Here is a 27,993-nt window from a genome sequence, read left to right on the forward strand (position 1 = left end):
TCAACTCAAACATTACAAATGAGTACATGTTGTGGATTGTAGCAGTAATGTGTTTTAAGGCTGGTGGTATGATTTTTAAGGTGAGCAGTAAGAAGCTGTATAGACTTAATTTATGCAAGGAATTTGGCAAGAAGGCTAAAGGTAGAGAGGTGATTAAGTTGTCCTCCCTGTAAGAAACACTGGCTGACCCCACTAATTGGATCCCAGATGCAGACTGACACAGCTAGCTGTAAACATTAGAGATTTCAGGAAAATCTTTGTCAGATATAAATGAGAGTTCAGCATTCCTCCAAGTCAGTTATTTGACGCACAACTCAAGGGAGTTTGAGTCAGACCTTTGAAAACGTGTAACCCTATTCTTGACTGACCTGTCAGACAATGTTTTAGGCACCAAAACTGGGGGACTTTTGACTCAATAGACCTTTGTCTATGTGCCAAAATTCTTCATTTCTCTAGAATACTGTAGAGGAATTGAGGTCTCTGGTCAAGCTTTGTTTACGACCATTTGTTCCTGCTACATTGTGTTTTAGCTTACTAGCAGGAGTTCATGATTCATATTAATGTGAAATACATGCCTGCTAATGTAAGTCATCTAACTTGTACCAAACCCAGGGTCAATACCATGACCATTATCATTAATGCTACGAGGAGAAAAGCTGCTAATGTGAACAATCTTAAAATGAATAGTCTTTTTAATAGGCCCTGATCCTGTATCTCATCCAAAAGGCAAGCACATGTTCTGATAAATTAAAAGACTGCTTAGCTCTTGTGAAAGACGTATCACAGAAGCTTGCAAATTGCACATCCAACATTAAACAGGCTTCCTTAAAAATTCTACATTAGTAACCTTTGCTTTAAATCTTCTGGCCCTTATCTGACTGCACAGGGCATTCTCTCCTATTGTACCACTCATCCATGATGCAGTGGTCGTGATCTTTGTCACTGAAAGATCTGTAGAATTAAGATCAGGAACCTTTACAGTTTAAAACAAAATAACATGCTCTCTAGCTGGAAGCTAACATGCGTTCACATCATCTGTGAATCAAGTACAGAAGGAATAAGCCATGTATAACTGAATAGTGGGGTTACATCACTTCCCTCTTCTTAAAGCACTGAGGAAGGTAGAAATCTAGTCTAAAGAAAGCATCATGTGCCTTATTGCAAATTTTCAAGTCCCTCCTGATAAACTGAGAATTAATCTGCTACAGATAACACTTATGCCATTTCTGTCTTACAGTAATTTGTATCTAGAAGTTACTAAAATTTTTGTAATGAGTACCATAATAATAAAAATAATAGTAATAATAGCACGTTACAGTCGCTTCCTGAATTTTGTTCCTGGCTGGGGAACAGAAGTGAATGTGAGGTTTGAGGCTGGGATTTAGCTGTTCTTTGGGATTTGCTGGGATTGGCATGACCTCCTTCAGACAAAGGTTATAGGGAAAGGGGGGCAGGAAGGGGGAAGATCAATGGCAGGAAGGGACTCATGAGTGAGACTGGCAATTTAAACAGAAGAGCTTCAGTTCTGTTAATCTACCTTTATGAACCCACATTTTGCTTCATCAGTACCACTGGACTTCATCCTCCTACAGAAAAAGTCTGCCAGTTTGGTTCTGGAATTCATGACAAATACATCCTCAGGCAGGGAGAAGATCTTCTGCAGGTTCAGGAAGAAGTGAATAAAAACTTCACAACACAAATTATTTGCAGGAATTGTTTCTCAACAGTAAGTGGAGCAAGTCCTGCTCTGAATTTAAGTCTAACTTAGTAAGCCTTAAAGCAAGCACCCAGAATGTTGTGGACAGAAAAACACACGGCTTAACCAAGAAAAACTTACTGTGAAAAACTAATCAAGAGTTATTCAATGTGAGGAACCATAGTTTAGGAAGTTACCTCTGCTGCAGGTCCCTTGAGGCTGGAAGGATGCTGGGGATGAAGAGCTGTGTTTCTCCCCTTCCTGTGTTTCCCAGGCTACTGTGTGTGTCACGGTACCCTGCTAGTCGTATGGGTTTTCAGAAAAGGCATGATAGGTAGATGTAAAACCTGTACTCAAAGTATCGTCTGACTTATATTGCCTAGCTTTACCTTAACCTATGCAGACTTGTGTCTTTCTCTTGTTGTTAGAACATGCCAGTATATTTTATGAGTGGGGTAACTTTCTGTCTGGGTGGATATATTTTTTTTTCAGTTCTATTAGAATCCATGAAAGATAGCTAAAGGAAACTTTGGATCTTGCTGTCTGCCCCAGTAGCTCTATTGTTATGTTAGTTAGAAAGGAGACTAATTGAAACCTATGTCAATTTAATTCTTAATGAGATGCCCTGTGTGGCTGATTATTTTTAATAGTTTCTTTATGATCCTCTGGGAAAATTTAATTTCTTAACTACATTTATAGGAAAAGGTTTTCATGTGAGCAGCAAGAATTGGAAGGATTTGAGTCCTGAATCTGAAAAATTAGGGTTTTTTTAAGCTAAAGTAATTTTATTCTGACGGTGATCTCATAGTTAATCTTAGTGGTTGTTTTCTGAACCCACAACAGTGTTTTTCTAAGATTCTGAGGTGGGTCTTGCTAAACATTAATCATTACACAGCCTCTTTTCTTTTCATTAGTACCAAACAAAACCTAGCTCTAAGCTGTAGAGACTCACAGAATCATCAGTGCTTGGGCAGAGAGGCAATAGGTTTTCATCTTCTGCTCTGTATATCTCTTAATGACTGTACAAGCTTTGGCAAGCTAATTTGTCATGGGGGTTTTCATCTGAATTTACCTGAGGATCTAACTGAGGTAGAACCAAAGTAGTGGGAACCAGGTGTATCTCCAGGGGAGCAGTGCTAACAAATACACAGCACCCCAATTCAGCAAATTGCCCAAGTCAACTAATGCTACTAGGAAACTAGGCTAGTTTGCCCCTCACCGGTGAGATTATGCACATACCCCATTTCACAATGGTATCAGAGGCTGCCATGGCAATCTTAATATAAAATCAGATTGGATGTAGAACAAATCCAACTTTTTTCCACTCAGTCAAGAAGGATTATGGACTAGGTTTGGATATTTTCCAGATCCCTTGAACTCTACCTTACTTTGTCAAGAGTCTCATTGATTTGAAAGCAAAGAGATTATTCCAATTAATCCCTATGAAATCTGTTCTTTCACCCAAACAGCACATTCCTAGGGGAGGTTCATGGGGGTCCTTTTCAGGCAGGCTTGCGTGACACGCAGGAAATGCATAAAATCTGCATAGGTGTGCTTAACGAGTCATGATTTTTGCATGTCAGCAGTAAAATAATGGATAATACACGTAATCTTTGCACATCATCAGAATCTCAGTGTCAGGATGATTGTCAGGACTCTAGGATGCCAGTCCAGGATTTCCTGCTGCCTACCTAGGTAGTCTGGTAGTGATTTCCACAATTTTACATAATTGATTTAGAAGCACAGGAAAGTTACCTTCACTATCCATCCCTTCCACCCAGCCTTGCAGCTTGAGACCCTGTGAAACCCTCCCTGACACGTGGACGTGGTGTGAGTACACCCTGTCTGTTACGCTGTGGGCAGCAGCTGTATGCTTTGCAGGGCTGTTCTCTGCATGTTCTGATTTGTAAGATCTATCCTCAATTCCAAGGCTTAAGACAGGCTTTAGTGCTTAGAAAAGACATGCAAGAAAATACTTGCTTGATTGGCAAATGTGCAAGAATTGGGATCAGTTTCCAATGGGAACTTTGTTACACGGAGAAAACCTATGCCTACCTCCTTTTTTTCATGCAAGTTAGCCAAAAATATTTGCATCTGCAGCAAATATCTGTACACTCAAGACACATGGATAAGGTAATTTTTTTAAAAAAAATTTTTTTGCTGTTAATCATGCATGTGGTTAGATCTTGATCTAGATTCCACTTTATCAACAGAAAATTCACTTACTCAACAAAGAAGTATATCTGTATGAAACTATTCTTTGCATGCTCCTATCTTTCTGCAGATACGGCTTTTTTATTGCTGTTTTGCTTAATTAGTCATCTCTGATGTTTTTAAATAAAGTTTTTAAAAAACCTAAATTTGGTGCAAAACTTGAATGGTCAGCTGTTCAGTAGCTGGTCTCTATTTGTAAGTTGTGCTGACATAGCCTCTATAGATCCATTGTGCTTGGACAGATGGTGTTTATGTTCCTGATTAAATAAAGAATATGAATGACTGGAGGATGAGTGGAATGGAATGAAGAATGAGTGGCTGAGGGAACTGGGGGTGTTTAGCCTGGAGAGGAGGCGGCTCAAGGGGAGCCTTATTGCTCTCTACTACTACCTGAGAGAAGGGTGTAGGCAGGTGGGGTTGGTCTCTTCTCCCAGATAACAAGCTCCAGGACAAGAGGAAATGGCCTCAAGTTACACCAGGGGAGGTTTAGATTGGATGTTGGGGAAAATGTCTTAACTGAAAGAGTGCTTAAGCATTGGAACAGGCTGATCAAGGTGGTGGTGGTATCACCATCCCTGGAGGCCTTTAAAAAACATACAGATGCAGTGCCTGGGGACATGCTTTAGTGGTGGGTTTGGCAGTCTAGGGTTAATGGTTGGACTTGATGATTTTAAAGGTCTTTTCCAACCTAAATGATTCTAGGATTCTATGACTTCAGCTCTTCTATAAGGAAAAAGCTCGATTTTGAGTTTGTTTGTTAGTGCACTGGCATCCAATAAAATATATATATTTTGTGTGACAGATTTCAGGAAAAAAAGTGACGAAAAAAACTGAGGCTTTTTTCCCTCCAATTCATTGCTATCCAGGACCATAAGATCCATGTGAAGTTTTTTACATAATGTTTTGGAAGTTTATTTTCCTTTCAGAGTTAGAGCTTAAGTGCAGTTGACTTTCTGTGCATGTGGTTTTCTGAAATTAAGTGATCACAGGTTAAATGCAGTCAATGTTGCGTGTGCAGATTGTGGTTTTTTGATGACAACCACTGTGGCACCTTTTATCTCTAAGTGGCATACAAGCTTTTTTTGACAAGCATGTTATACAAATTGCAGAAAGGGAAGCACAGTCTTGGGGTTGAGTATTGTTCAAAGTATTTCTGTCGACTGTCCTTTTAATTAACTGAAAATGTATTGAAGGACTGTATTGCCCTTTTTGGAGAGGGAGTTAATCAACTTTCCTGTATGTGTGTATTCTGGAAGGAGAACTATTTAAATGCAAAGGTTTAGGCAAACATATTCTCAACTGGCTCTTGATTTGTTAGGCTCATAAAAGTAGGTGGGGAACTGGAGCTAGGCTTGGTTGAGTTGCATGGGTTTTGCATGCTTTTGGCTTTCTGATGCAGCAGGAGCAGCAGCTTCCTATCATCCTCTTGCTGTCTGTAGGCACCTGATAAGGAGGAAGAAGCACTACCAGATAAGAAGATGGAAACTGCCAGAGTTTTCAGCCTTGAGCATTTGAAGGGGCTGCTGAGTCTTACACTGAAAATCGAGTGCTATTTTCTTGTAATACCCTGTTGGAGAGGGAGAGCGTTGGGAACGTGATGCTTCTCTCTACTTCTTAGTGTGGTTCCTTGTACAAAATACTAAAGTAAATCTTGAGTCTTGTTATATGTTAAGCTTAGGCCTCTTATGACCCAGACTGAAAACTATGTAGTCTCCTATAATTTGCTAAGAGATTAAGTTGTCTGAGTATTTAGCTTGTTACAATTATTTTTTAGAATAAGAAAATCCCTGGCTGAGCGCAAAGCAAATGGGCAATCTCCCAATAAAAGTTGTACTGTGTACAGTCAGGAATAGTAGATTTGGGCTATGAAGTCCCAGTGTCTGCTCCGCTGTTAGCGTTTGCTGACCACCAGAAGGAGGGTGTCAGGGCAGTCCCTGGTTAAACAAGGTATGGTACAATGGGATATACATACACTATGCTTCTGTGTTTTGAAGGACAAAGAGCAAAGGAAAGTCAATAAGCAATCTGTCCTCTCACTGTTTGGCATGTTACAGGAGAGATTAATTGCTTGTTTTCCTTTTTAATTCAGTCTGTTAAGGGATACTCAGTTAAACTTGGTAGAGGCTACAAGGCCCAAGTTCAGTGTAACAAAATATTAAAACATCAATGAGGCCTATAATCCTTTTCAGAAATGCCTGCTTGATGATGTTATTTGTAAGCTTCAAAAAATTGTTAGGTCAGCAGACGGTTATGTAGCCGGTTCTTTTTACTGCCGGCAGTTACTATCAGTCTATCTGTATAGATATGATCCGCTCACAGAGGCATGAGAACCTGTACTAGCTCAGGGGTAATTGTTTTCCACATGCCAGAATAAACAGCTTGTTATACTACATAGCACAAATACAAGGATACCAAATATTCTTAGTTCTTCCTTCTGTTTCCTCTGTATTGTCTCCAAACCTCCAGTGGAGGAAATAGAAGTGTAGGCATTTCTCAGCCTGGGCCAAGCACTGCCAGTGTAAGACAAGCATTGCAGATGGCAAAAATAGTCTCAGGCTTCTGGAACTGTGCCTGAGCTCTGATAGGGGTGGACAGGTGATGATGTGTCTGGCTGATATTTCTGGGATAGGCCCTGAGCTGAACAAACTTTAATCAATACACTGATTTCTTTACTCATGTCATGAGGAGAACATTTATCTGAGGTTCTGCTGCAGTTTACTTAAACCAGAACAAATGCCCATTTTCTGCTTTTAAATTAAACAAACGAAAAACAAATTGGGGACAGGCCCATCAGAGGATATGGCTATGCTATTTATGTCTAGAAGCTGAGGTAGCAGTGTTTCATTGCTTTAATACATTTAGGTGTGAGAACAGGCTTCTCCTTTCCCTGATTTCAGAGAGGAAACACAATTTCTGCCTCTTTAAAAATATATTAATCAGTTTATTGGTGAATGCATTGATGAAAACTGTCTCTACAGTAGTTAACTGCCATGAAGGAGATTTCATCACCAATTTTGAAATTTTGATTATGCATTTCTATTGCATGTTGAAGAAAAAAAACAAAGACAAAAAGTATACATGAGTACCAATTGAGAGGTGCCATGAATCATCTTTGCAGAGTGATAAGAATGCTGTAATCGCATTATTTCTAAGAGTAAGTCTGCCATTTTACTTCACGGCCCTGCTCTGTAAGTGTCTTATGCTCCTTAAGTTTACTTGGGGATGACAGCAACATTAATGTCACAGATAAATAGTTACATCTATCAAATCATATAGAAAGCAATAAAGAAAAGAAGTTATCACTGTTTTTTCCCCAAAGACAAGAGCAGCTTGGCAAATTCAAGGTCAGGCATGAGACTGGCTAGACGACGAGTGACTCAGTTGCTTGAGAAGGGGATGTTTGCTGCAGTGCCCAAGTTCAGATCATGTAGTTGGAGTCATCTGTCTTTTGGAGGCCTCCTGAAAAACCATAGTGAGGCCAAGGTCACTGAAAAGTGCTTGGATAATAGATGTTTTCTCCATAGTAAAGGGCAGGGAATTGCTGAATAGGACAATTAATGGACACTATCTGGGAGCAGGAAGATGAGAGGGGAGGGTCAGGTGAGCTTTTCTCAATAGAAAGTTTAAATGTCCTTTCATGGTAAAGGTACTTTCAATGCTGAATGGTACAAGGCACAAAAAGGGAAAAAAGTCTTTCAAACTAAATCAGCTGCATCAGACTAGGTACAAATCTTCTGTTACGTTGGCCATGTGTGCTCTATTAACATGCTTCATTTTCTTAGTTAGCCAGACTTGGAAACTGCAAGTTCCATTGAAGATAACACATGCTTAGATGTGTCTGATATATTTTGAAAATCAAACCAACACCTCCAAAAATAATACAACTACTAACTTAGCTTCCGTACAATGGGAAACACACAATCAGGGTAGTTTCTGAGCATGCTTGTAATTACTGCTATCTTTAACTTTTAATTTTTTCCATTTTTAAATGTGTTATCTTGAATATCTGCAATGAAGAAATTTGGGATTTGCAAATAACAGAAACTAACGAGACCGAAGGATAGAGAAGCTCATTAAAAAAGAATGTGCACTACTGCACTGTCATATGGTCTGATTTCTAAGAATTACTAACATGCTCAAATGAAACTGAGAATCCCAAATTTTCTGGGCATTGTGAAAAATATGATGGTTATGGTTTTGCTGAAGCCTGATTCTTCAGTCCCAATATACATTTGAAGGTTCATGCAATGAAATCTGTGGAAGAGAAAGAGCGCAAAATACATTCTTGCTCTTACCTACTATTGTTTTTTGTGGCCATTTCACAACTGTTCCCTTAAAAAGCAAAGTTACAGAAATGGGCATACTTTTATGCCAGGGAAAGCTCTTTGTGGCTTAATTGCTGCAGAATTAACTGTTCTAGCATAGCTATCCAGTTTTCACTCCTTGATCTAAAATTAATGTGACTTTTATTTTGCAGGAGTTTGTCGAGCTGCTCTGAATAACTAAACTGCACTGAAAGGAGTGTTGTGAAATAGTTATTCTGTAGTAAATATGTAGCTGTTTCCCCTACATATAGAAAGGCTTAATTGCCTTCAGCATCCAAGCAGCTCTGGAAATAAATCAACATATTTCATTCTTGAAATTCTACAAAACTGAATTTGAAAATCCAGCTGAGTTATACATTTTAAAAGTATCCTCAGTCTTTAAGGAACTTAAATTAGAAAAAAGGCATGTTAAAAAACATTAGTGAAAACTATTTATAAGCAAAATTTAAACAAAAATAAAAAGCCAAAACTGCGATGAAGCATACAATCTAGAAATCTTTTGTATTAGATACCAGATAATATTCTTTAAGTACTTCAAACCCCTTTTGCATCTTTCTGTCCCAGCATATACACACTGGTTTCTAATGAAATATGATCCTAGTAAATCCTGGGTTTATGGTGCATTGAGAGCAATCCCAAGCATCCCATTTTTGAGGGGTTTATGTTAAGCCTTCTGGAAGATATTTGTTGTCTTTCATTGCCACCTTCAAAAATAACTTCTCAATCTGTTGAGGCCAGTATTCCTCTGACCGCTTTTAAGCACATGCTTCAGTTCATGTGTTCAACAGAGCCTTCAAGCACATGCTAAGTTCCTTTAATATCAGGAAGACTTTAAGAAGGGGTTAATGGTAAGCATATGCTTAAGCACTCTGGTAGATGAGTGCAGATGACTACTACTGTCACAGTTTTAGACATCAGCTCTGTTAGTTGTACGTAGCACTTCTTGGCCAGATGCTTCTGCTAATCCATTCGAGTGGCACGAGAACCGCCTATGTGTGGAGTCCTGAGCCATAGCTAGGAACTAAGCAGTTCGTAATACCAGTTCAAGCTAAGATGCTAAGTGGTGATGTGCAGCTGCTCTGGAGCCAGCACACAGGTAATACTGCTGGAAAGCTCCAGGGAGGACAGCAGGGACAGTCACATCCTGTGACAGTCCAGAGGAGGGCCGTGAAGATGATCAGAGGGCTGGAGCACCTCTCCTAAGAAAACAGGCTGAGAGAGATGGGGTCATTCAGCCTAGAGAAGAGAAGGCTCCAAGGACACCTTCTAGCCGCCTTTCCATACTTCAAGAGTGCTTACAAGAAAGATGGGGACAGACTTTTCTAGTAGGGTCTGTAGCAATAGGACAAGGGGGAAGGGCTTTAAACTAAAAGGAGGTAGATTTAGATTAGATATAAGGAAGTTCTTCACTGTGTGGGTGGTGAGGCACTGACACAGGTCGCCCAGAGCAGCTGTGGGTGCCCCATCCCTGGCACTGTCCAGGGCCAGGCTGGATGGGGCCTGGAGCAACCTGGTCTTGTGGAAGGTGTCCCAGCCATGGCAGGAGTATTGGAACTAAATGATCTTTAAGGTCTCTTCCAACCCAAACCATTCTATGATTCTGTGATCTTCCCTGGCCTTGGTCTGACGGGCAGTGCTCACCTTCCAAAGCTCTTGGCATTTCTTGGTTTGTGCCTCTGGTGCCTCCTTTCTATTGCCAGCAAGAGAGCACACAATTCAGTTTGGTGCCTGTGTTTTTGGTTTTGCTGGTTTTGGGGAAGCTCATCCTACGTGGAAAAAAACTATTTGTTTAAAATGGTCTGTAATGAAAGATGACTGCAATAATTGCAGGCTGTAAAATTTGCACATTTAAAGGTTAATTCATGTACTGCATTCAGACACAGCCAAATATCCAGGACAGATGATTATGTTTTTAAAAATCGACTGGTTATTACAAAACAAACAGGTGAATAGTGATGAAACAGCAAAAGTCCACCAGATTCCAGTACTATAAAAATGTCAATGACATACAGTAGGGAACCTCATGCCAGTTTAACTAGTGCTTTTCTTGTAGAAAGTGACAGAAACAAGACTGTGCAGCATAAGGCTCAGGATCTAACAGCATGCTGACACCAAAACAGGGGTTCAAATCAGCTCCCTATGTCTGAGCTCACTCTTTTTTTCTGGATGTGAAACTTGTGTCGTAGCCTGGTAAAGTAGAATATGGACAAGTGAAACAATTAGATGCGTGTCCAGAATGGTGGTTCGACAGCACTTCCTCAAGGCCTGCAATCAGAGAAGAGGGCTGTATGTACAAAACAACATGTAACACACCATGGGGAGGGAACAAGTTTCTTGCAAATGTATATACATGTGTCTATGTGCAGAATGTATCTGAAACGCTGACCTTTTCATTCTCCCTATAAAGTACTGGCAGTACTAGCTTATTCATTTCCTTTTTTGCTGTTGGCTGTGTGAGCTTGCAGCAGTGTGGCCTGGCTGCTACTTTGTAGTTTATGCTCTGAGAGCCAGATATTGGTCCCAGTGAAATTGAGTTGTGTCCTGCAAGGGAGGGGTAACCTCTCTGAGGAAGATTACAACTTGGCCTTGATAGTATCCAGCAGATTTAGCCAGCAACATAAAAATCATGCCAGAGCTCCGTATTTCCTTCTAAACATGGCTCTCGGTAGGATTAGTTGGTGGAACATGCGTTTGTTTTTATATTTGTTACATTATGTAATCTTCACAGAGAATTTTTTAAAACCAGATACTGCATTTACACAGATCTTGTGTACATCACTTATAAAGATAATATTACGCTTTGCAGCTACATGAAGTTGAATGCAGAGATAGGGAAGTGACCTGGCTGGCTGTTCACTGAGCAGAGTGTTTCCCTGTGAATACTGGCTGTGGTCAACACTGGGTTTCTGTTGACGGGAGTATGTGGTGTGGGATACATGCTTTCTGCAGGAGGGAAAAGGAAAGCTATTTGGTCTTCAGCTTTCCAGTTAACTGTGTTTCTTTGTGTTTAATGTATCTTGGTTTTGTTACCTCCATGGTCTTTTCAGCAGTAGAATTCACTCCCTTTGTCTCGATCTAGATTATTGCCTTTCAGTGTTTGATGAAAGGAGCCTCAGGCCCCAGGCAAATGGGAGGAGAGGCAAGATTGGAAGCAATGGGATGAGTGATTAGTCAATGATCTTGGATTTATTGGGGGCCAATCCTGCCTTATCTTTCTGTGGACTGCTTACAAGTATTCAGCAGCTCCTGCTGGGCTTGGAGAAAACTGCAGTGACCCTCTGCAGGCAAATGCTGTGATCTGTCTTGAAAGAGAGGTATTTATGCATAACTGTTAATACCAAAAAGACACCAGACCTGTGATTCTTAGTCTCACCAAAGTCTTCCAATGCTGCTAACATCTATCAGAAAAAGGTTGAGTGTTTGCCTTGTGCAGCATCTCTGTTGACCCTCCTACATTCCTACTTGCATCTTTCCAAAACGGATTCGCTTCATGGAGTGGTATGTTTGGACCCAAAATAGTAATTTGCGTTAGCGTTAGTAGAAAGAAACACCATGTGGTTATGGAGGAAAACACATGCTTTTAATTTTTAGCAGTATCTTGTAATGTTCTCTTGTTGCAGAAATCATCACAACGTTGGTTCTTCTTTGGGTTTTTTTGTTGGCTTTTTTTGCCCAATAAAAATTTTTTTGGGGGTGCGAGGGGGGAATCTGGCTTGCTCCAATTTGAGTGGTGTTAGAAACAGTTATTTCTTTTATTGTGACCAGATAAATAATGGGTTTTTTCATTTCTGCTTTATAGAAATAATGTCTTCAAGGCCTGATCCTAAGGAATGCTAAACTTCTACTTTCAGTATGACTAGGCATGTAACTATTTCTTAATAGTGTATTCCTACTGTGTTTTCTTAGACAAAACATAAGCAGATCATGGAAGCAAATGTATTCTGCTGTGCTGTGGCCTTAGGTGTCTAATCCATCCACTTCATGCACTCACGCATGCTTTCTTTTCTTCCCTTACCTTTTTAATGAACAGTAACACAGCAGACTATAATATGTAGCCCCTTGTCTGTTCTGAGGTATAAAGCTGAAAAGAATCTTATTTGCAAGGTATGCTAGCTGTGGAAGAGATGAAAAAGATGTCTCTTCAGAGATGAATGGAGGTTATAAACACAAGATTTGAAAGGCATCCTTGATGAAACTTCTTGACTTAGACATATAGGTGGATCTTTTAAATATGTTCAACTCATTGTCATCTGATCATACAAGCTTCTGTTCAACAATGAGCTGCAGAAGTGACCCTTTGGAACCTATATTAATGTTCATCTGGCAAAGTCTTGGAATTTCATGATCATACAGTTGTTACGAATATGTTTTTCTTTTCCTTCCCTACTCATCTATTAATGGCGTCTGTATTCTGAGAAGATCTTTCAAGATAATTTGCTGCTGCAAAATGAGAAGTGATAGAAGTCTGCAAACCTGTATTGAGAGAGTTTAAGCCATGTAGAAAGACTTTTATCTACCTGTTTGAAGAAGGAACATATGAGTGCAGGAGTGAGTAAGAAATTGTACATTTGTGTGCTGGTTGTGGATTTGAAATTTGCAGGAGTGGGAAGGGAAGAAACTAAACTGCAATACTGACACTTGGACATTGCAATTAGGTCTGGCTTATTCTCTTGCACAAAACGTTACAATTTTACAATTTTCCAAGTCATTGGCATAAGCATGGAAAATAGACGGTATAATGTATTGTTAAATCAGCTTTAGTGGAAACTTCTCATCATGAAGATGTAATTGAAGCTATTATTTTCATGGTAGCTTAGTGTTATAATGGCAGCATACTCCACTGATGAGTGGAATCTCAAGATTCAGAGCATGCTCCCTGCTCACATACTTAAGAAAAGAACATAACTTCAGATACAGCCATGCTCTAAAGCATGAATTAACTCACTCAGCATATATCATCAATACAGATGCAGAACAGGATAATCTGGAATGGGTAAAGCCACTTAATGCACTCTTCTTGTCTTCCTTGTTGAAGAGCATGCAAAAGGATATTGGAGTGACAAGTGAAAATAAAGCAACCTACTTTGTTTTGGCCTGATTTGTCAAGGGCATGGGGATTGCATTGTTCTGTTGTCATGTTGAGAGGAACGCTTTCTTCGTACTTCCTTTGAGGTTACCAGAGTGACTCATGAAGGAGAAGTACCCAGGTGGCTTTGAGCACATACCTGTCTCTAGCACTCTTCAGCACACTTGCACAGTAATTCCAGGCTTATAGATAGTAAAAGGATGTTCCTTCTTGAGAGGTTATTGGAAGGAATTAATCAAGAATTTCTTATTGAAATGTCTGTGTTGTAAAACGATGATTCATTAAAATCAAACCTTTTTTCAGGAGAGGATTTGTTCTGAGGCTATCCTATCACATTTTGTCTTTTTAAATCATTTTTACAGGAAAGGTTTTGACATTGTTGAAATGTCTGCTTTGAGCAATTTCTTTTATAAACTGTACTAGTTCAAACACATAAATGGAAGCTTAAATTGAAAAAGATAAGACAAAATGAATAGTTGCAATAAAAAAATGAAGTTGAATTTTTTCATTCTAATTTAAACGAGGAAAATATTTTTTAAATGCCACATTTGTATTGGCTGGAAGAGTGTTTCTCATTCTATTCTAAAAAATCAAGAGATGGGAAAATATCTGGTTGAAAATAAGTAAACAGAACAAAATATAATCTAATTTCTGCTCTTTGTAAAGGGTAGAGGCTCTTTAACTCCTGGTATCCTTATGTTAGCATATGATGTTATAGTTTACCATGCAGAGGACCATAAGGGTCCCAACTAGTGTTTGCCCTCACTGTGTTTCTGTTCATGTATGACTTTTAAAAGCAAATTCTGCACACCTCAGTCAAAACCCCATGAGAATTCCAACTTTGTAAAGATCGCAGGTTCAGTACTAAGGATTGCTTGCTGCTACTCTGCAGTAAATCTGTATTTCTCATCCTATTTCAGATGCAGCTGTTGCACAAAGTGACGGATTAGCATAGCAGGAACCAGGCCCTAGATTAGTGAGGATACCATAAGAACACACTGGGTTAACAAGCAAGTCATTTGTACATCAGTAAAATGTGGTACAAGAAAGCACAGAGTAACAACAGAAAGACATCAGTCTTTAAATCTCTTAAAATTGTTTCCACCCATCATACTGGTAGTTAGAGAATAAGCCTGAAAATCAGAGCTGGTGTAAGTTAGTGCTATCCCAGCAAAGTGTGGGGGAGTTGTACTATTCCATGCTAGCTTTCAAAGAGGGACTTGCAGAAAAATGGCCATAATATGGAAGTGACAATGTTATCCTGACAGCCTAAATTTGTTGCACCTGCTGTTGGAGCAGATAAAACTGGATGTAGTATAAGCCATGCAATGTCTGGGAGGCAGCCTGCATTTGTTTTTTTCAATACTTTAGCGATGCTGTTCTCTCCAGAAAGACTCGGGGGTGTGGGGGTGGTGCAGGGGGGGAGCAGGGCATGGCGTGGCCCGAGGGAATCAAGATAGTAATTTCAATCAGAAGTTCTTTTCTGAGTGACAAAAATGAAAAAAAAAAAAAACACCCAACACTCTAGCTTTGCAGCAGTGGTGAAAACACGGTGCTTCTCCTCATTATCAAGCCATCTTTGTACAGACAATTTGAATCTGTGGCAAGTCTGCATTACTAGCAAGATACCTTTCTGATAAAGAATCTTTGCCTCTGTGCTGGACAACAGTGTAACAGTAATGCTCTTCCTACCTATCAGATGAAGCCTTCTGTGATCAGCTGGTTGATGCATATCTTCTAATTTGTCATTGATGTTTCTGTGTTTACAAGGAAGTGTTTAGGCTGAAAGTTGGGAAGAAACAGACTTAAAAGGCTGCAAATATGTCTGTGATTCTAAATACAGAGATGACAAATGTGCCAAAATCTGATTTTTGAAGTGTGACTGAATCAAGCCTTACAGGATTATATTATGGGTGTTTCTCCTACCAGTAGTCAAAAAGCTATAGCCAAGCTATAACTTCCTGTGAAACTTCTAAGTATTTAGACTGGATTTTCTAAGCAAGTTGGACACTTATATTTGCAGGAAAAAAAATCTTGTGAAGCAAAAGGAAGAAAGTATAATACATCTGTTATTGGCATCAGTCAGACATTCAACATCTGCATTTTAGGACTATAATCCTTTTTTGGTATTTGGGGTGATAATTTGTTACTTTTTTCTAGATGTACCTTTATAAGATCCACAATAGTACGAAAGATGGGTGTGTACTGACTGCTAATTGAATCATGGCCACCTTGTCCGTCAGATGCAGTCATGTGGATGCTGGAAGTCAATATCCTAACAGAAGCTGTGACATGGGAGCAATCTTTGTGCTACTTACTGTTTTGGTCGCAGCAGATTTCCATTGACCCATGCTTTGGCAAATAGCCCCTCCCTCTCACCAAGTGGCTTTTGAATTTCCTTGGCCTTTTCTAGCCCTTGAGTTTTACAGCTCAAAAACCTGATGGGCAAACACAGCCTGGGACCAAAGTGTCTCTACTAACCTTTATTTTGATAATTGCTTGGGAAGGTTTGATGGCACAGCAGCGTGCTTTAACTCTTCTCGACTCTCTGTATATGGCTCATGCACGAGACATTGTTGCTTTCTCCCTGGGCAGTTTCCTCCAGAGCGGCTTATACATCAGCAAACCCTGAAGTGCAAGGCATTATCACTTTTTGCCACAATGATTGTGTACAGCAAATGAGGGACATAAAAATGTCAGTCACGTAGTACTGATCCACAAATAAAGCTTATTTTGGACCAAGAAAAGGACTTAAGGGTGAGATAATGCCATGGGTTTTAAAATGGCTGTGGTTTGGTTCAGCTTTTAATCCTAACTGCATACTTATATCAAGGTGGCTGTGGGCCTACAGCTTGTTTGTCTTCATTGTTGCTTGGAACCTCAATAAATTTACACTCAACTGTATGCCAGCAAGCAGTGTCTGCAAGACCTTGTCTTCATCCTGTTTTCATGGCTTCCAAAAAAATTCAACAAAAATTATTCTTAAATGGCATATTTTATAGCTAGGCACATAAATATATTCAGAAGGTAATTCATTTGGTTTTGTCCAAGTTTGATAGTGACTTGAAGCTAGTTGATGATGATGCCTTGAAAACACAGAATCAGGATGAGGCATAGTTCTCTTTGGATTCAGGACAACTACAGTGAAACACACATCACCTGCCTTTAGCAGAGACACCACAGAGCGGCACACCAAGTTCCTCAGCCCCGAGCACATGCAGCAACAGCTGGGGATACAGCCACCAGTACGGATGAATGCACACTGAAGTTGGGCTAAGAATTTGCCGAGCAGCTGAGCTGTTTTAAGAGTCCGTGTCATGTATGGGGCCAGAGGTGTTTGGGAAGGGAGCTAAACGATGCAGTTGCTTATGATAGCATAGGATGAGATTCAAGAACCAGAAAGAGTCTTTAAGTTTTCTATCTGGGCTAAAATACCTCAACATCCTGCAGTTAGATTCAAACAAAATTTTACTGCAGCCACGTAGCTTAAGCAGAGGATCTGGCATTTTTAGACATATTTTTAGGGCTCTTAAATGTCATTAGAAAATGCTGTTCCCCTAGTTGGGGAGCCCAGCTTGCACCTTGTTCCACTGATTTAGTGAAATGGTGCTGGCAACTACCATGGAAGTATGAATGCAAGGGGAGTCAGCCTCGGGCTGAAGGGTAGAGAGCGAGGCAGGATTTCTTTCATTTTAAGTCTAATGCTTAATCTTTCTAAATGTAGCACGCTCACACAGAGTTACAAGGTTTTGTTCTTGTTTGTTTAGTTTTCTTTAGCCAAAATAATTATCAAGTCCCTAGTATGAGCGCAATGATATAATTTGTGTTAAAACTAGAGAGTGGGAACAGAGTGCTGTTTCATGAAAAGTTTAATGCTTTTGTCTTTTTGTTTGTTCTCTTAAAAAAGAAAACCAAAGCACCTAAGTCAGTTTTTTTAAGAAAGATACTGAGATGGGAACCAGCCCCCTTCCCATATGGTAGTAGCCCAGTGGGAAAGGTTGGGTTCAAACACGTCTTCTAAATCTGGCCTTTCACACTAAAGAGGTTCCCTTTCTGCTTTGTGTTTGTAGGTCTGTCTATTCATCCGTCATATATGTCATATACCTGCAGTATATGGACAGTGCAGAACTCCAGAAGGAATGCTGTTATCTGCCTGGTCTTGCCAAGCAATTGCACTGTGAGCACAAGAACTCTTCCCAGCTAATGTTTCATTGAAGCTGATGTTTTTCCACAGAAAGCTTTGGTTTCAACAAATCAGCACTTTCCAGCAGAGAAGTCTTTTGCCAAAGAAATTCCCCAAATACTTAGTTGTGGTTGTGGTAGCTCCTCAGTAGGGGGAGTTCTGGTATGCTTAGTTATAGGTTCATGTCCAAGAATTTGGAGAACAACATAAAGTGCTTCCATGAGTGCGGTTGATATATGAGGAAGGAATAAAAGCCTCTAGGACTTCTGCTCTTCCTTAGGCTTCGTTATCTCCTGCTCTTCTTTTAACATGTTCCTAAGTTACAGATACTGTGTACTAGTTTATTCCATTATCATTTCCTCTTGGGACAAATTATTCCAGCGCAGACACCTTTCTGTCATTCAACCTACTGCAGGCAAAAGCAGTGAAATATTCTGGTGAATATATTGCCTTACCTTCAATTCATCTATTTGTTCTGCAAACATGTGGACTCATATAGTGTTATCTCTGACTCAGAAGTTTATCCCATTACTAGCTCTGCCCAAGAAGCAGATCACAAAAGCACTGCCTACTCACTCCACTTAAAGAGTAAGAAATTAATTTGCATTACATGGGAAGAGAGGTAAGGAAGACTCTAGTTAATGCCAAGAACTGAGAAGGCTTAGTCTTCAGGTAACAAGCAGATTAGGAAGCAGGTAACTGTCTGGAGTCTCCATTCGTGATGTAACACTTTTTTTTTTTTTTTTTTTCTTTCCTTCTCTGTGTTCTGCTAGTTATGAACAGCAATGCAAAAAAAAACCCCAACAACCTAAGAGCAATTTATTGCAGGGCTTTTTCTCTAGGCCTACATTTCCCCACTTGTGAAAACAAGCCACTACAAAAAAGATCAGGTGCCAGTTCAGAAAATGGCTTTCACTGTCCATCCACCCGATTGCCAGATCTCCCTCTCTCCTCTCAGCCAGAGCTGTCCTCCTGTTTGTTTGTCAGGCCTCTCATACAGTAAGAAGCATAGGTTTTCTGTACATGGTATTTATTGCATCTCCACTTCTCCCCACCCATCCCCCTCTGCATTCTCTACCCTCCCTCCTTGTTAGACATGATTACTGTTGTTTGGCCTCATTCCATTTAGGTTACTTTGCTGTATCATCCTGAATTTGTGTGTAGCATTAACAGCTCCAAAGATCTCCTAGTCTGAACCAAATGATAGAGTAGGCAGAGTTCATTAAAATAAATAACAGCATAGCATGAAACACAGCCCTGAAGTAATCAAAACTGAAATTTGAAAAAGTGGCTCTGAGTGTAAAGAAGTCTGTTACATGCTGTCTGATACAGGCAGAAATGGGGTCTTGGAAACAGCCAGTTTTATATGCTCTATTTAAACCTGTCAGCTCTCCAGACAAAGACATGGGTGGTTATAGCATGAGGAGAGAAAGCAGTTGGGAGGGGAATATGTGTGACCGTATTATAGAACCTCATGCCTGAATTTCTCCCTTGATTCCCCAAAGCTGGAACATTCTTCGTGTTGTTGTTGCTGTTGTTTTTATTGGGGCCAGTGGCAGAGGAAAGCCATGATTCAAGCCTAGGAGTGGAAATGTTTTATTTAAAGCAAACTTTCTATGCAGTTAAATGCAGTTGACTCTGCCTCCTTCCACTTGCTCCCCTGTGTGTCTCGCTGTCCCATTTCTTTAGTCTGTTTGTTTTCAGTGTTTGTAATGTTCCATTTTAAAATATCTCAGTGGTTTTTCCCCTGCTGTCTTAAAGAGTCTTTGTTCCTCAATTCAGCTTTAGTTCCTCAGGGCGCTCAGATTATTACTACTAAAATTTTGCTCTTAAAATAAAGGCTCAGGGTCTACAGCGTGGTTTAGAAGAATGTGCTTTTCTTTTACCTGTTAGACACTAGGCAGGGTGCAGCAGAAGAGGCTACACATTCTGCCATCAGCATTTGCTGCTGTCAGAAACAGGATTCAAGGCAAGATGGTCCAGTTCTGCAGCTCATTACGTTCATGGCTGAATTTGTTTCAGCAGCTCCTCCCTTGCAGCGTCTACGAATCTACAAATATGGCACATGAACCAAGTAACAAATATTCCCTGGTCACGTGGTGGAACACACAATCTGAAGATGTGAAAACACATTTCTAGTTCTCTGCAGAGGTATCCTGTTGATAGATATGACATTTCCATGATTTTTGCAATTGGAATTTGGAGTCTGAAGCAATTATACATGACTCCCAAGTGTTACAGAAGCACACCATGTGTAAGCAAATATGGGTGCATTTCCTAATTGTGCAGTTATTTTTGTCTCTTTAGTACATCCTTCATTTTGGTTTTGGTCTATATCTAGTATTAAAGTACATGAACTACATAAGAGTAGTTGTTGTGCATGCTGCTGTATAGGGCTATATATCAAGAGATATATATTTCAAGGGATAACAATGGGTTAAAAATCTTATCCTGGTATGAGAGGCGAGAGGAGGAGATTATTTTCAAGTGTTTGCTGGAATGTGCTGTCTGGAATCAAAAGGGTTGAGACACTTGAAGGAAGACCCCATGTTAGAGACTATGGGAACAACGGGGCTTTATCTTCTAAATCACTCCAGGAGGGCTCCTTTGTATCAACAGAATCATGTAAAAAAAAAAGACCCTTCTGAAAAAGACAAACAGGAGGGAATGGATGCTGATAATGTGCTGGAGGAAATGGAGGCTGTTAGAGAGACCAGGCTGCTTCCCTGTTGGAGCTCCTGCCAAAAGAGACCTGGACATGCCGGCTCAGGCCCTCCAACTCTTACAGACAAATGACCAACAGGCCCTGCTTTGTCTCAGCAAAGCTGCCTTGCCCGGCTGGGACTCCTGCCAGCTTGCCTCAGCTTCTCTTAAAGAGGGCAGGCATTTGGGTGGATTTTAAATATTCACTGTTTCTTCCTCTTTGCTGAATTTCTGTTACAGGAGCTCCCTGTCAGTCCTGTAGCCAGACAAAAGTTTTGACTAGCACAGCAAATGTGTAGGAATTAGTCCCTTAGGGCAGGCTGCAACTTCTAAAGCCAGCTTCAACAGCAGTAAATGCATTGCCACAGCGAGAAACTCCCTAGCAATAAAAAAGCATGGTGTTCACAGGCCCACAAAGTCACAAAAGCCCCAGGACTTACCCAGAAGTTATACTGACCAAGAGATTCAAGGGGTCCTCAAGTGGAAATGGCAAAACCCTGGGAGCCCAACTTAGTAAGAGCATAGTGTGGTCACAAGTGTACTGCTTTCTGTGCACATAAGGTTACTCTGTAAATATGCAGGCAAATAAGGCCTTCTCATCATCAAGATGTGGTTGTAATTTATTGAGAATGAGAGAGGCAACATGCAGGGGATTTTTCTATGTAACATTTCATCCAGATTTAAATCTTGTGAATACCCGAATCCTGTGGTCCCGCAGAGCACACAGGATTCTATCCGGTAAAACAGGAACTTTCCATTGCGTAGAAAACTGTTGTGGAAAATGTTAATAGCTTATACATTGACCTGGTCTTTAGGAGTCCCCAGATTGCTGTGGAGACCTACCGAGTTTACCATGTGACTAGGTAGGGCTATGTGAGAGATATGTTACGTTCTTCAGTTGGAGGTACTACAAAAGACATTCAACAAGATACTGATCCGTGCTTTCCCATGAGATCTTGTCCCCACCAGCAGGTGCCTTCTTGCAGAAAATACACCGTCTGCTACCTCCTACACTGTCAGGAACCGGCCTTTTTTATTGCACTCTATAGAGCAGCAATGGTTTTTTGATTCAGTGCAAAACAGTGAGGTTAAGGGGGAGCTGTGGATAAATTCCACACAAGTGTGACATCCTTAATTTGCAGATCATTAACTTTGCACTGTAACCCTTGGGAGACAAGGTCACCTGCTTCATGGGCTGGGAAGGTGCTTCTGCAAATAAGGGTGTTTGTTCAACATTGCTGATCCCTGCTGATCCATTATGAAAGCCACATTAGTTATTGTATCACACGTTATGTACAGTCATGTGATGCTTGAGGCCTGAACTACATTTAGTAAGTCAGAAGAGATAAGGCAGGCCACAATCTGGCTTTCTTCCCTTAGGTTTGCAGAATGTGTTTGCAGATGTGTTGATCTTTAGGAGGCTGGCAGAGGGGGGAGGGGGTATTTTCTTCAATTGCCTATTTCAGTATCAGAAGTAAATGAGAAGATGAGGTCATCTTTAACACCTCCTAGTAGCTGTGAAGATGTCCTTCCCACGTCCCAAGCCATGCTGTCTCAGTTTTGCATCAACAATGATTTTCAGCCTTCATGAAGAGAGCATGACCTTAGTCATTTCACCTGGCTTTGTGCAGAGCTAATGGGCTGAACTGGGTCTGTTTCAACAATGCTTATTGAGGCAAACAGGTTTAAGTAGCTCACCTGATCAGTAAATCAGTGTGATCAGCATCTCGGCTAGGAAGCTTTCAGCTTCTATCTCGTGGTGTTTTGGTCCAGCAACACGTGCACTACTTCTCCTCTTTTTGTTAATAATCATTTTACCTCCCAGACTTTGAATGTTTCCAGCAAAGTCGTAGGTGCAACTTGTTGATGCATCTAGGTGTTATTGACAATGAGAGATTCATAGGAGTGGCTGTATCCATGGAATCTCCAAGGATGTGAACAAGCTTTGCCAGTCACTAGTTAAGAGAACAAGGAATTGAAGCAAAATATCAAGAGCAAATGTTTATGCTTGCTTCCTCACAGGCTAAAGTTGAGCAAATTTTGCTTGCCTTAGATGGGGACAGTACTAGGCTGCCACTTTGTGGTGCACTGAGTTTTGGCGAGTTACTTGCAGTTGGTAGTTGCTATGTCCAGCTACACGACAGGTCCATGTAATTTCATCTCTTCTATCCAGAGGCTACGTAACATTCATTACAAGTGCGAAAGCTTCCTTTCCCCAGCCCTGGGGAGTCCCTTCACTGGGAGGCCCATTGTTTTCTGTTCTTCTAGGACAGTAGCTGTTAGGTGTCACCAACGTATAGAACATAGGTGGGGGAACCAAGATGCGAGATTTAGTCCTTCCTAACAGAGGTATTTAGTTGTACATTCTCCATTTGCAAGCTGGCTTGTGGATGTTTAATTGGAGCTCTTTACTGCTATTCAGGTTAGGGGTAACGTGGCTTTGTACACTGAGTGGGAGCTGCCTCTGCACATCCTTTTACTGGTTTGGCCTCCCACAGCTCTCCTGCAGGACAGGACATTTGGGCCTGTCTGAGGAGCTGATGCAACAGCACAGTCTCATCTGCACTTCTGCTGCCCTGGGAGCATGAAATGTCTGACCTGCTCAACCCACTTTGTACTTCCACAGTAAATTAAAGGTCTTCATTAGCTTATTTGATAGTTGAATAAAATGCTTTGAAACACTGGCACATTAACTGCAATCAAGTTTTGAAAGGTCTCTGGTTGCTAGAAGGAAATTAGCCTGATAAATAGCTCTTTTCAATTAAACAAATGGGTAATTTTTCACAAGCAAGCCCAGAAGCTATCATTTGGGAAGCTTTATTTTTATTTTTATTTTTTTATTATATTTTTTACATGATTATTCTTAAAGAACTGGCTTTTTTTAGAAGAGACTAATCGTCACTGAAGTGTAAGATAGCAATTGTAAACCTATCCTGCCTGTCTGCCTTGGACAACCTTGTAGAGATCTCACACTCAAGCAGTAGCCTATGAATTGTACTTCTAAAATGATAATAACTAGTGTTGTGGCCTTGGTTCATTGCCTGCCTTTCTGTGCCTTTGTTTACCTGTTTGTCTAAAGAAGCATTACCCTCTCTGGGTCAAAAAGGCCTGTTTAACTTAAGCAAGGAGTTCCACGATAATTATAGTTACTTAGTAACTTTCATCTTAGGGTAAACTAGTTAAGGCTGTTAAGAAATGAGATGGCTTTCCTTTTGGTCAAAACTAGTGACTGACCTGAAGATACCTCCAGTCCTCAGAGCTTTAAACAGAGTCTGCAGTCAAAAAACATTCTCTGGGCTTAGAAGCTAGAACAGATTGCTGTGTCCCTTACGTACTGGGTCTGAAAGGGACCCCAGAAATGCACAGAGACCCTGGTTTCACACCAGAACTATAGACTTGCTAAGAACTTCATATGGTCAGCCTACTGCAGAAAAGCAAACACTGGTATAAACAACTGCGACACTGGATTCATCTTGCCTTGGGCATATTTATCCAAGGTATTTCCATTACATTATTCACATTAGGACTTGTATTTTCTGCTATTTTAGATCTTGGAAGCTGTTGCAAGCCCTAGTCAGAGGTCAAGATGCTGTTGAACTTCAGATATTTCTGCAAGAAGAGTATAATTCTGCCAGCAGCAGAGCAATGTTAGATTTGCAGCAGTGCAGTGTCATACAAATCTTGTGAGATAATTTAAATATTTTTAAAATGAGGGTTCATTGCCAAAAATGTAGATACTGCATGTTAAAATCCATCTGTAAAAGGCTACCATAGCTTCATTTTTGAGAACTAAATAGGGTAATCTGGGGCTTTTTTATGCTATCAGAAGAGACCACAAATGATTTAAGAACTTCCTTCCACCATCTAAATAAAATAATACTGAAATATCCTGCTGTAGTTTGGAGTAACTGCATAAAACATGATGACTCACGTGGTTAGAAATCCTTTATTTTTCTCTGTGTACAGTGCTGATGTTCATGAACTGTTTGTCACAGTGAGTAATTACATTCCTTTCACCTAAACTGTTTCTACATATTTTAAATTTCTATTTCCTGAAACAGTGATTGTTGTTGAGTGTTTCAGTTTGGTTTGGAAGCCATCTGCATGCAGAGACTTGGGTGTTGAACTGTGGTGTGCTTTGTGAGAAATTTTGTATTCAGACTCACAAGAGCTAGAGTCTCCCAAAGGACTGTTGGTGACCTGTACCTGGCTGTACCTTGGTTGCTGCTGAGATAAACGTTAAAGGCAAAAATACACACCATCTTCTTGAACTCTTTTTTTGTAAAACACTGCATTCCTTATGAGGACCTCAGTTCCAGACAAGTAGTGCCCCAGGGCGAACAGGAGATGGCTCTTGCCCTGCTCACCAGCTGAAAAGTGCCCATCTGTCCAAGTACAGTCTCTATTCTTCCACCAGGGAAACCCCACCACCTCTAGCCTAAAGGCTTCAAAATCCAAGTTTTGCTTAGCATTTATGGGTGGTATCTGACCTAGAGCACTTAGGAATCTCATCTACTTAACGATGGCTCATAAGTGCTCTGCTGTCTATCCAGGCAGGAGATGACTCATGGTGCCTGGTCCTCATACTGAGATTTGTTTTGCTGCTATCTCATCTTCCTGTTTTCTTGTCCATCCTCCCTTTTCCTTTGTTCTGTCTGCCCAGCATGTGCTGTGGTAACTGGCATTGTAAGCTGTGTGGGCAGGGAATGGGTTTTGGTTTTAATAAAGAAGTGTGGTTACATCATCTTGCACAACAGGTCCCTGCTCTGTTGCTGGGCCAAGTGAGTCCTTTCGAGCTGCAAAAATATGGAAAACTTGGAATTGCAGTAATCAAAAGATATTATAGCATGTTATATATAATAACAACACATTCTAGGCTGCTCCCTGTGTGGAATCTCCCAGGTATACCTGGCAACAAGGGAGAGAGATCTGAATACTAATGACAGCTGGAGGAGGGGGTCCTTAATAGTATTTTGGCTAATTGCCAAATTGCCTGTTCTTGAAAAATTTGCCTAGGCATATTTTTCACGTGTAGAAAATTAGGTCGGGTGTTGGTAGGGCTTTATATTTTCCTAATGCTTCCTACAGTCTTCTATGTGAAGGTTCACATAGCCATGAGGTCTGCGTTTCCAGCTCGAAGAGGCCTTCAGGCTTTCTTTGAAAGACTTGGAAAACCAGAGCCTTTGAACAGACCCAGGAAAGAAATAGCAATTTTGGAGAGCACCAGATGTAAACTTACAAAATGAAGAAGTATTTTTGTGTTTTGTGGGTTTGGGGGGGATTTTTTTTGCTTGTTTGCTTGATTCTTCTTTTCTCAGTAAATCCAGATGACTAACCCAGGGCTTCTTTTCTCCTTCCCTGCAGGCAGAACAAAGTCTCTGATGATTTGCTTGCTTCAAAAGGTCCCCACTGATTTTACCTTTGGGTCTGTTCTACCATCTCTCATTGTTCATGTAAGCATTTTCTGTGGTAATTAGACTGGTAATAGCATAATCCCTGGTGGCCTTCCTGGAGTGTCTGGCCTCTCTGGGTTGAGAAAGCTCTGCTTGGGGGCAGCATATTTTTTTCTCTTAAGTGGAAAGAGTTGATGTGAATGTTGTCCTGATTATGATGGAAAATCTTTTAGACGAGGAAAGTTTCGCAGCATTTCCTAGAAGTGATTCAGGCTACATTTGTCCTATTTCCTCTGGAAGCTCACAGCAACCTTGACGGTGTATGTTTTTTCCCTGGCTGCTTCCTTCTGGACTCGCTGGTCTGCATTGTCCCAGAGGAACACAGATATCTCTGTGATTTGTAGATGCAGGTGCAGGCACTTCTTGTGGCTGGGTGCAGATACATTCAGAGCTTTGAAGAGCAAGACCTTGAACTGGCAGTGGAAGTAGATTAAAAAACCTCTTTGGCTTCCTAAAATGCAATGCCTAGTCATCTGAACTTCTGTGTGAGGCAACAATGAAAAACAACTCCTTGTTTTTTAAAGGCTTTTAAAAAATGAAGTAGAGATTTGATATTCTACCTTTGTTGCCTTTCCTCTGAACGATTTCGACTAATTTCAAGTTTTGCCTTTTGGGATATAACAAAATGAAGACAGCCTTTCAGAAGTATGGCCACAGGCAGAGGAAGAACAGACATGTCTAGGGGAGAAATACAGCCATCCAGTGGGAACTAACAGAATAGAAAGGATTTGGAAATCCTAGTTTCATATGCTTATTTCCAGAGCTAGATTCAATGGATTTCTGCCACAAGAACACAGGCCCTAAAAGCTTAATTTACAACTGCAGAAGCTCTTCCTTCTGTATAGGGAAGAGGAATGGCCTGGAGTGGGCTTGGCTAAGCAAGCTCTGATGTTGTGCCCTTGGACACATCCTGTGCCTCAGTTTCCCCATGTGTAGAACAGAAGGGTTGCTATTGATGGTCTTTTATAATATAGCCTGTGTAAGATCTATGAATGAAAGGTGCCATAGTGGTCCGGGTGGTATTGTTGCCATGTTCATGGCAGAATCAGTGTGATCTGAAGTGAGAGGGAGCCCTGCACAGAACCTAAAGTCAGGTTTATGGCCCAAGTCCTGTTTTAAGAATACCCCAAGCCTGAATTTAATTCCCGATTTTGTCTGTGCGGTGTCAGTGAGGCTTGTGCAGAGGAGCTGGTGCTACAAACAGCGTGGCTGGGGCCAGTATCTTGGGGCTAGCCCCATGGCAGTCCCGGTGGTGGAGCAGCCCCCATTTCTGGGGAGCTGGTTAGAAGGGCTGTCCATTCCTACCTCCCTTTCAGCCTCCTTGTGTTGAGGAGCCGGGTGAGGGCTGGGATGAACAGGCCATTCATCCTCCCACTGTTACCAGCTGCCAGATGGACAAGGCTGTTTTTATGTTCTTAATAACTGTGATTTTACCTCTGTAACACTTCCATACGAAGTGAGGGGTTTTTCCACTTTATTTTTGCTGCACAGGGCAATAGAGGAGGACTCCCAGTCTGCCACGTAAAAGAATAAACAGGGTAAGGCTTGAGCATTTCCTTATTGTTAATGAGAACTTTTGAAGTTCTCCTTTCTGCTGGTTTTTGGTTGTCAAAGATTTTCCAGCTGCCCAACGTGCCTCCCCTCCCCGAGTCGAACGATAATGAAAATTCAACAAAACAAAGGTCGGGCGCTCACAAGGATTTATTACAAATTTCCTTTTTTTTTTTTCCTTTTTTTTCTTTTCCTTAATGACCGGTCAGAACCGTAGCCGAGGGGAGAGGCGGTGCGGGGGTGCCCGGGCCCCCTCCCCCGGGCCGGGCCGGGCAGGGCGGGCGCCCCGGTGCCGTCCGGCGGCGGCGCGGACTCCAAGGCCCGGCATGCGGCGGGGCGGCGCGCAGGCGCGCTGGGCCGGGCTTGAGTGGCAAGTTGTTTGTTCCAGCGAGCACCAGCTGCTCGGCACTCCGGGCTCCGCTGCCTCCCTGCCCGGCTCCGCTCCGCGCCCCGCCGGCCTCCCCCGCCGGGCCAACTTTTGCACCCTCTGCTCCTTCATCCCGCCCCTCCCCGCCCCCGGAGCCGGGAAGGGGGAGAAGGAGCCAGGGAGAGGGGGGGGAAAAAAAAAAAAAAAGGCACCGACAATAACAGCCCCCCTCCCCCTCCCCATTCAAAAACACAAAATAAACCCCAGGGATAGATGAACTACAAATGAGAAAGAGGAAAAGATGGAACTGCACATCCTAGAGCACAGGCTCAGAGTGGCCAGCATAGCCAAGGAGAGCATCCAGTTGTTTACCTATGGATTAATCAAACTTGCTTTCCTGTCCTCCAAGACGAGG

At 41.3% G+C, this 27,993-nt stretch overlaps 1 protein-coding gene across 1 annotated transcript in view; it reads left to right on the forward strand.

Moving 5' to 3' along the window:
- The window catches only part of CASTOR2 (cytosolic arginine sensor for mTORC1 subunit 2), a 151,775-nt gene continuing 123,782 nt past the window's right edge, over positions 1 to 27,993 (forward strand). The window contains exon 1 of the mRNA XM_080365139.1: positions 1 to 27,992. Within this exon, the coding sequence (XP_080221265.1) occupies positions 27,880 to 27,992 (113 nt within the window). The 5' untranslated portion in view covers positions 1 to 27,879. The remainder of the gene's footprint in view (position 27,993) is intronic.

Source organism: Falco punctatus (genome assembly GCF_963210335.1).
Source record: "Falco punctatus genome assembly, chromosome: 1".
In the NCBI taxonomy this organism is placed as follows: Eukaryota; Metazoa; Chordata; class Aves; order Falconiformes; family Falconidae; genus Falco; species Falco punctatus.